The sequence below is a fragment of the Notothenia rossii genome (genome assembly GCF_949606895.1).
Source record: "Notothenia rossii genome assembly, chromosome: 7".
Lineage (NCBI taxonomy): Eukaryota > Metazoa > Chordata > Actinopteri > Perciformes > Nototheniidae > Notothenia > Notothenia rossii.
Genome location: NC_136905.1, coordinates 21455420 through 21465576, shown reverse-complemented (window position 1 = coordinate 21465576; position 10157 = coordinate 21455420). Strand labels below are relative to the sequence as shown.

General features: G+C 39.7%; 1 protein-coding gene across 2 annotated transcripts; it reads right to left on the bottom strand.

Annotated features, from left to right (window-relative positions):
* Positions 1-298: 298 nt before the first annotated feature.
* LOC307046993 (chemerin-like receptor 1) lies at positions 299-2574 on the bottom strand. Of its 2 annotated transcripts, XM_079693686.1 has the most exons (3): positions 2565-2572; positions 1802-1825; positions 299-1450 (listed from the first exon to the last, which is right to left on the bottom strand). In XM_079693686.1, the coding sequence occupies exon 3, from the start codon at positions 1434-1436 to the stop codon at positions 342-344; it is 1095 nt and encodes a 364-aa protein (XP_079549812.1). In that variant the 5' UTR covers positions 1437-1450; positions 1802-1825; positions 2565-2572; the 3' UTR covers positions 299-341. The 2 variants fall into 2 exon arrangements, with proteins under 2 accessions (XP_079549812.1, XP_079549811.1); XM_079693685.1 differs by lacking the exon at positions 1802-1825 and having other exon boundaries at positions 2565-2574.
* Between the last annotated feature and the right edge of the window lie 7583 nt (positions 2575-10157).

Sequence of the window (10157 nt, the reverse complement as noted above, 5' to 3'; positions counted from 1 at the left end):
ATCTCTATTATGGTACAGACTCAAGGCACTGCTGTGATTCAACAACCAACCAACCAACCAACCACAGAACTGCAGATCTCTTGTGGCCATTTGCAAACACATTTTTAGCACACAAAGGCATCAACATTTACTATTTAATTGTACTTAAAGTTCAGATAAAACTCACAAGTCAGACTATAAATGCTTTTATTTGGCACAATGTTTACAGCTTGTCTTGAGGGTCCTGATATGAAGACAAAGAAAGCACAAAAAAAAGGGATTTTAAATAGACATTTACATTTGTGTCAAGATAATTTGCTTCATACAGTTCCAATAATTGTTCCTTCATATCATTGACAACCCTATCCTTCAGCACTAAGAGCTGACCGTCTGGTGTCCCCTGACTGTGTGTCACTGTGGGATCCTGAGACTTCCTCCTGGAAGGCAGTCTCCAGTACAGCCAGGATGGATTTACAGACTTTATTCTTGAAATCTTGGCCCATGAACACATACAGCAGTGGGTTTAGGCAACTGTTGAGAAAGGCCAGGTTGGTTGCTATAGGGACCCCAATAGTGATGACATAGCCTAATGTTTCACTGCGTTGAGAGGAATTCACCAGCTCGATTAAAGCCATGATGTGAAAAGGAGCCCAGCATAGGAAAAAAGTGGTGATAGCTGCAGCGATGATCTTAAAAGGACGACTTGACTGGCTGGCCAGGGTGCGGTTTCTTCTGAGACGATGGATTATCACAGCATAGCAGGAGACAATGACAGTGAAGGGGACAACGAATCCCAGGAGGAGCTGGGTGATGATCATGGCCTGATGACGTAACAGACGCAGCTGATTCACAGATTCTGTTACATAGTCATCAGAAAGAGCATAGTTGTCGAAGCAATTGATGATGTCTTGATAGAAATATGATGGCGCAGTGTCCCTAAACACGAAGTATGGAGCGCTGAGAGTCAGAGCCAGTACCCAAACACCCAGACTCACACAGGACGCCTTGCATACACTTCGGTGGTTCTGGGCCCAGACGGGCCACACCACAGACACACATCTGTCCACACTGATCACCATCAGGATGTAGACACTGGCAAAGATGTTCAGAAAGCTTATAGTTCTGTTCAGCTTGCACATGAACTTGCCGAAGGGCCAGTGAAAATTCTGAGCTATGTAAACAACACCCAGGGGTAAACATGCTGTGAAGATGAAGTCGGCTATGGCGAGGTTGAGGAACCAAATTGTGGTAACTGTTTTCTGCATCTTGAATCCGGTCACCCAGATAACCACTCCATTCCCAAGCACACCGAGAACAAAGGTCAGGCAGTAAATGACAAGGGACATGGTATTGAGAGACTCTCTCAGATCAGCATACTTGTCAGTAAACACAGAGCCATTATTTTCAGACACGTCTGTTGTGTTGATGTTATAAGAAGGGGTAGTGGTCATCTCCATTGTTGCATTGAAACCTGCAATAGCGATATGAGAAAACAACATGAAGAAAGGTCTCAAGCAAGTCTTGAAGTGTAACATAATCGATCACAGTAAAAGCAAAGGACACAAGTAAAGTAGAGAAGGCCAAATCTTAATTTCTGCTTTCTACCAAGGGTGTGCCACAGGGCTCCCTTTTGGGCTCCATTCACCACATATAATGAGATTGTATCTTCTGTGGTGTATAATCCATCTTTACATAAACAATACTGTTTAATACTGTGTTGCTTATACTGTCTATAATACATGTATTGCAAGATGCATTAAGCTAATCTTTTAATAATAATACAATTTTAGTACATCAAAAATCAATTGGATGAAACTCTCACCTCTAAAGCAAAATCCCTGCAAGTCTGGAGATTCAAAGAAAAATAAAAAATAAAATGTGAGATTAGTCAAATCACAGAATTGCACAGAGTACTTCAGAATAAAATCTTGTCATTTGACTTGATGAGAAATTAAAATGAAATGATGTATACGTGATTGCTGATACATACTTTAACTCAAGCTTAAATATAAACTGCCTCTCTCTGTGGTGTAGGCTATGGGGGATTTCAGACACGAACATGCTTGTTCTCCCCTGAGGTTAATCTAAAAAATGCCTTTGCTGTCAGTGCTGCACTCTCATGGAATAATCTGTAATGTCATCTAAACTCCAAACAAAGCGTCTACTCTCCAGACCTTTAAAATAGGTACTGTTCTTTGCATGTTTGACTATTTTCACTGACACTGAAACTTGTTAACTGTAAGTTTTCTCTCTTCTTTTTTCTTGTATATTATTACACCAAACTGTAACAAAGGTGTTTCACAAAAAAAAAGAGATACAAATCTAAATTGCGATATGCATATAGGAACATGTTTTGTTGACCAAAAGCTTAAAAATGTACAAACTGTTTTCAGTTTGGTCCAAAAACAAGTAAGCCATCTGAAATAAAGTGATTTAGTTTCAGTATACATTTAAATGATTAGCTTTATTATTTATATTGAAGCATTTTCAATAGCTCTCTGTACCTCTAAACCCAAAATAAATGTTCATGTTCCCTTTCCACCACCTCTTCAGATTAATCTTGTTTAAAAAAATCATACACATACCTTCCTTGAAGTTCTCTATTTGGTTGAGGATTCATCTGTAGCAGAAGTAATAAGGTTGGCAGAATAATATTAGCTAACCTGTGGGTAGGGACACTATTGACCAACTTGAGGGCGGAGACGCTGGCACATTCCATCCATCATCCAAAAAAAAAGAAATCTCCTAAAGTCTATTCAATATTCAACGGTCACATTTAAACAATTTAAGCACTGTAATTACATTTTCTCCTCATTTTCTAAAACAACACATTGGCTTTAGTGATATGATTTATACAGTGCAAAAGAAGTGAATAATGCTACATGTTACTGTTTTTAATGGCACATACTGTATACATTTGTCAGTCAAATCAACAACACATAGGTTGGATATTCTAATGCCCCCTCCCTTTACCCTGCGCACGAAAGTCGGAGCATCAACTTTTAATAATTGAGTTTCCCAACAGTTTTATAAAGTAGCAGTTTACTCCCTGCTTTACAATTTCAACTATGGAGACATGAACCGTCTTTCCGTGCAAGCCAAAAGAGAACTGAAATCAGATTGTTTCTTTCTCTGTCATGTTGTTTTGATAAATATTAGTATAAGGGAAGTTCAACCACTCTAGTTTCATCCTGTTTTATAATATCAAGCTAATTTCCTTTAATATTTTGAAAGACATCGTGACACTGCAGTTGGTCTTTACTCACAAATGCTTCCTCATAGGCAGTGGTATAGTGGGGATTTTTTTACTGGGGGGGACGCTATTTTAATTAGCTCCAAACGATGCCGCACGCAGTGCACTCACAAAACAGGCAGACAGGTCCACAGAAACTACCGGTATGCTTAGTCCTACTTTAGTTACTGTACTGTACTGCAAAAAGCAGACGGCGCTGCGCTCAACACACACAGACTCAGAACCATGGACACACTGGCACATAAACAATTTATAGGCCTAAATTGCATAAGCTACAGTATTGCAACTAAGCAGACAGCGTCTGTCTGCCTGTCTGTCTGTCTCTCTCGGGGTCACGAGCGTGATGACGAATCATATATTTTTTTAAGGAAATCGTTTTTATTTTTTATTATAATCACTGTGAAATGTATTATGTTTTTGTCATTATTACAACAAATACACACTTGCAACTGATAACACTGGCAATGATTTAATATGTATTAGACTATTGGAAACGCCTACTACACCACTGCATATAGGCAACATTTTGAAGAAGCACACATCGCTTCCAAAGTAAGTGTTGGCAACACTTTCAGCTACTACCACTGCTACTAATATTACTACTACTACTGCTACTACTACTAATACTACTACTACTACTACTAGTACTATTATAAATTATATAAATAGCACCATACCCTAAAACACAATTTTGAATATTCCTTAATTCCTAATGTTTAACTTTTATTTGAAGTTGACCCCATCGATGAATGTCAGCTTTTATCAATCCAATTGACAAACTATAACTTAGTAAGTGGACTTTTTGCAGACATTATTGGAGCTGTTTAGTATCTGAACTCACTAGTTTGGACTTTATTTAAACATGTCTACATTTCGCAGTATACTACCCTCATTAGCAGCAGAGTATTGGCCAAGACTTATCTTTACTCCAACACACACACACACGCACGCACGCACGCACGCACGCACGCACGCACGCACACACACACACACACACACAGGGCCGGCCCTAGACTTTTTGGGGCCCTAAGCGAGCTTTGGCTTGGGGGCCCCCCTCACTCTAGCGCGTTCTCACTACACATAACACGGAACCAACTTTTGTCTGATGATGTTAGCATAAGCACACATATTGTATAAATAAGCATGTACACACCGTGGACCTAACCTCCTCTAGGGGGGTCCTCACCTCCTCTAGGGGGGTCCGGGGGCATGCTCCTCTGGGAAGATTTTTTTTTAGATATTGAAGTTAAAAGCATCAATCTGGTGCACTTTGAGAGAAAAATTAAGAGATCTATGGATACATCTCTCAAAACCCATATGAAACAGAACATTTATACAGATTTTTCTTTATGGATATTTTACAAATCACTTAAACTGTATTCTTGTTTTGTCCTATAGTATTTCATAACTGTTTCTCATGTATTCTCTCTGGCTGTCCATCTCATAATGTTCACATAGAAACTAGCTGTCAATAAGAATATCATTCAGAAGAATTATAATTTCTTGCAAAAATCTGTCACAAAAAGAGGTTGCACATTTAAATTCAGGTGTTGTTACAGCAACGTCAGTGGCCAAACAGCCACATTTAGTGCTGCAAATACGTTCAAACATGCTGTTGACATGTAAAGCAGTGGCAACTATGCCACCATTTCAGCTGACTTTTTCTCAGAAATACTGTCACATAACATCCATATATTTAAGTGCTAGGTTGATGCTTAGCTAAGCTAACTGTGAAACACTTTAGCTGACAGGACTCTTGATCAACTGTGTACTGTAAGGTAGCTTCTAGCTTCATGTCGAACAGTCAACATTTCCCAGAGAGCTTTCTTTGAAATCACCAGGTAATGCTAAAAAACATTACATTTAGATTATATGACAAAGTGTTTATTTAATATATCTGGCTAGCTATAGCTACTTGCTAACGGTTTAGCTTACCCCTGCGATTCAAAGTAACATCAACGTAGATGTAATTTATGCTTTGCTTACATGTTCGCATAACTTGGAAGTATACTGACATTTACATACCTTTTACCTGGCTCAAGTGGTGGCTCTGGGGTTGTTATGTGAGCCACCACTTGAGAATTGTCGTATTTTTTAAGAAAATGTTTTCTTATCGGAGATATTTTCTTATGTTCATCTTCAAAAACTCTGAGTCCGACTGACAGTTTATTTTAAACATTGTCACAGCTCACAGGATAGGTACCTGTGAGCCAACAAGACAATGTTTATTTCCTTTCAACTCTCTGGTTGGTCTGGTGTCTTGCCTCTGTTGCATTCACTGAACACGGGAAATTTCAATCCTGCCGTCCTCTCTTGTGTCATGATGAGGTTCAGGTAAAGCACGGTTAATGTATTTTATTATTGACTCAATAATATAATACATGACTTTGAGATTAGGCAATCTAGGCATATTAACACAATTAATTAAACATACTTAACACGGCGACGGTGTACTGAGATTTATTTATTTTTTAAATAAATAAATAAAAACATTTTTTTTTTGCTAGGGGGCCCCTTAGTGGCTGCGGGGCCCTAAGCGGCCGCTTATGTCGCTTAATGGGTCGGGCCGGCTCAGCACACACACACACACACACACACACACACACACACACACACACACACGCACACGCACACGCACACGCACACGCACACGCACACACACACACACACACACACACACACACACACGCACACACACGCACACACACACACACACACACACACACACACACACACACACACACACACACACACACACACCATTTGTATTGTATTATTGTATGATAGAGGTTCCAGGTTGAATTGAGGCGAATATTTGTAATGTTCAGAGGTTGTTGTGTTTAATATTCATGAGTATATTTGTCATTGTTCAAATGATAATAAACATTAGCATAAAGCATATTTGTCGCAATTAACTATGGAAAATCATGACATTAATCGCGATTAAATATTTTAATCGACTGAAAGCCCAAGTAGTTACAAATAAAGACACAAGTACATTGTCTCCTTGGCTCTGGGAAAGGGTTATTTTTTAAAGCACATGTGTTTGCTTGATAATAAAAAGAAATATGTGAATCTGAAAATGATACATTTAAATGATCAGATTATTACACATTATGCATTTACTTACATTGACTTATGCACTTTTAGAATCACTATGATTTAAAGATCAATCGATGCCTAGTGTACAATGTAGCTGCTATTTTAAGCACAAAGGTGAAAAGGTTATTATTAGTCTTACATTAGCCTTTCCTAGAGCTGGATAAAAATGATTAAAGAAATGTTTACAGTAAAGCCTGCAGTAGACATGTAGCAGTTGAATGTTAAACAACATGAAAAATAGACATAACATAATGAATGATTTTTAATGAGAATTATTATACAGAATAAATGAATAATAAGAACACCAAGTGTAAGTATCAGCCCACTTAATTTCCCTTTATGAACCCAAAGATGGCCTTTTGTTGCATCTTGGATGCATTGGTTCGGATGTTTGAAGGGCAAGTTCCTCAGTTAATTGCTATTGATTTTCAATATGCTAGTTTAAAACATACTTCATTCTATGGCAAGGAAACAGTATTACATTATATTATAACTTGCCATAGTTTCAAAATGAATTATCTCTCAAATGCATTAAAAAATAATCTAGAAGTTGTAGTATAATATTAACATAGTCTGCTCTAAAAGATTGTAAATACTTTAGGTGAAGTTGTCAATCATGTAACTAATATCAATACAGGTACCAGTACCAGGTGCTATGTTTAAAACTTACACCATTTTTACATATCGCCTTGAGGGTATTCAAGCTTAGCTCAAAAACCAAAGCTTAGTTATTTGTTATATTCAGTGACATCTATATACAATTACATTATCCATATCATTGACATCTTTATAACTTTTCATCAGAAACAGACTTGTCTTTGCTCCGACTCGTGACCATTGAGGCTCCGTTTACACGGAGACGAAACGGAGAGCGAACCGAATTCGATATCATAAAAGTCTTCCGTCCACACGGTATTGGCTTAAAGGTCCCATTTCATGGCCATTTCCACTGATCATAATTCCAAGGTTGAGGTCTACTAGAATAGATTTATATTGTGCAATTTTCCAAAATCACTTTGGTTTCTCATACAGCATCTCTGCAAACTACGTGTATTCACTGAATTTCACTCTCTGCCTTTAACGGCTCGTTTTAGCTCTAATAGCTCCAGCCCCCACCCTCCCTGTGAGCACAGTGTGCTCTGATTGGTCGGAACGTTGTGAATCGCGCTGAGCTCCGTGGAGGTGTGGTTTCCTTGTTTAGCGATACACAGCGAAACACAGCCAAACTCATCCTGAGCACAAACAAAGTCACAGCCGAAGTAAAAACAATAAGTGTGGCTTGATATTGAGTAAGAAAAAGGTTGATAAACGCTGTGAGAATGGGTCTGCAGAGAGAATTTCGCCGCGATCCCAACTGTCTGTTATCAGCCTGCAGCCAGGGAGGAGAGATCAGCAGAGCTGCATGCACTGAGTGTGTGTGTGTGAGGAAGTGCGTGGATTGGCAATTTGGACGAATCAGCAGGGTCTTAACGTAACGGATCCGCGGACGTAACGTAACGGCTCCATGGATTGGTCCATTTGGTTCCGGGTAACGCATGATATCATGAGTTACCCGGAAGAATCAATGGACAGTGAGGTATCTCCAACGAGGCGTTTTGGGGAGGTATTTTCTGTGTTAGAGTTTTACTCGCTACAGGGTGTACTTTGAGGGTTTTGACTCTGCAGACCGTTTACATGCATAAAAACCTTCATAACACACAAGGGGACGGGTAATAACCGGAAAAGCATGACATGGGACCTTTAAGATATGTGCCCGTCCACACGAGACCGCTCGACCCGCTGGAGACGCTGTCGCACATATGTCGGGCCTGTAAGTGGTGCTGTACTTCCACTACAAAATACACCAAAAGCAGCGAAGAAGACCCCCCGAGCATGGTTGCCATGGTTGCCCTTCTGTTTATTCTCCGCGGTTGATTTAGCTACATGTAGTACATGTAGTTCTCCATGTCCACTTGTTGCTGATTGTTGTGGTAGAGGAGCTGTAGATTTTGCACTAACATCTTTAGCATGGTCAGCATTAGCTACTGACCATGCTACAGCAGTGAGCAGCAGAGGTGGGGAGAGGCGGGGCTGTGGCTTCATCCATCGTTATCAGGAAATTATCGTTTAGGACGTACACACGGAGCAGTTAGGCCCCCCAGAGCGTTTCCTCCGCAGATCTACCCACCTTGGGACCCATTACCGTTTGAGGGCTCCGTTTCGGCGGTTCCGTTACGGCCTCGTGTGGACGAACCATCCATACGATAAAGAACTGTAGCATATGCAATCCGTTTCGTCTCCATCTAAACGTGTCCTGAGTTTGTGTAGGATTGTACAATAGGTATAAGAGTGAGAAACCTCTTCCTGGAAGGCAGTCTCCAATACATTGCCATGTTTTTAGTGGCACATACTGTATATTTATCAGTCAAATCAACAACAAGTAGGTTGGATATTCTAATGCCCCCTCCCTTTACCCTGCGCAAGAAAGTCGGAGCATCATCTTTTAATAATTTAGTTTCCCAACAGTTTTATAAAGTAGCAGTTTACTCCTTGCTTTACAATTTCAACTAGAAGCTGGAGACATTGTGCTGCCTCTGTACATCTGTCCGTGCAAGCCAAAAGAGAACTGAAATCAGATTGTTTCTTTCTCTGTCATGTTGATTTGATAAATATTAGTATAAGGGAAGTTCAACCATTCTAGTTTCATCCTGTTTTATAATATCAAGCTAATTTCCTTTAATATTTTGAAAGACATCGTGACACTGCAGTTGGTCTTTACTCACAAGTGCTTCCTCATATAGGCAGTGGTGTAGTGGGGATTTTTTTACTGGGGGAACGCTATTTTAATTAGCTCCAAACGATGCCACACGCAGTGCACTCACAAAACGGGCAGACAGGTCCACAGAATCTACCGGTATGTTTAGTCCTATAGTTACTGTACTGCAAAAAGCAGACGGCGCTGCGCTCAACACACACAGAATCAAAACCATGGACACACTGGCACATAAACAATTTATAGGCCTAAATTGCATAAGCTACAGTATTGCAGCTAAGCAGACAGCGTCTGTCTGTCTGTCTGTCTGTCTGCCTGTCTCTCTGTCTGTTTCTCTCGGGGTCACGAGCGTGATGACGAATCATATATTTTTTAAGGAAATCGTTTTTATTTTTTATCATAATTGCTGTGAAATGTATTATGTTTTTGTCATTATTACAACACATACACACTTGCAACTGATAACACTGGCAATGATTTCATATGTATTAGACTATTGAAAAAAAGATCATGATCCAAATAAGTGGGGGTACGGCGTACCCCCGCGTCCAACGCCCACTACACCATTGCATATAGGCAACATTTTGAAGAAGCACACATCGCTTCCAAAGTAAGTGTTGGCAACACTTTCAACTACTACCACTGCTATAATAATATTACTACTACTACTACTACTACTACTACTACTACTACTACTACTACTACTACTACTACTACTACTACTACTACTACTACTACTACTGCTACTACTACTGCTACTACTACTACTGCTACTACTACTACTGCTACTGCTACTACTACTACTACTACTACTACTACTACTACTGCTACTACTACTACTGCTACTGCTACTGCTACTACTACTACTACTACTACTGCTACTACCGCTACTGCTACTACTACTACTACTACTGCTACTACTACTACTGCTACTGCTACTACTACTACTACTACTACTACTACTACTACTACTACTGCTACTACTACTACTGCTACTACTACTACTGCTACTGCTACTGCTACTCCTACTACTACTACTACTGCTACTACCGCTACTGCTACTGCTACTAC

What these genes read in the sequence shown, in the direction of transcription:
- LOC307046993 (XM_079693685.1), bottom strand. Translation starts at nt 1,436, where the DNA reads ATGGAGATGACCACTACCCCTTCTTATAACATCAACACAACAGACGTG.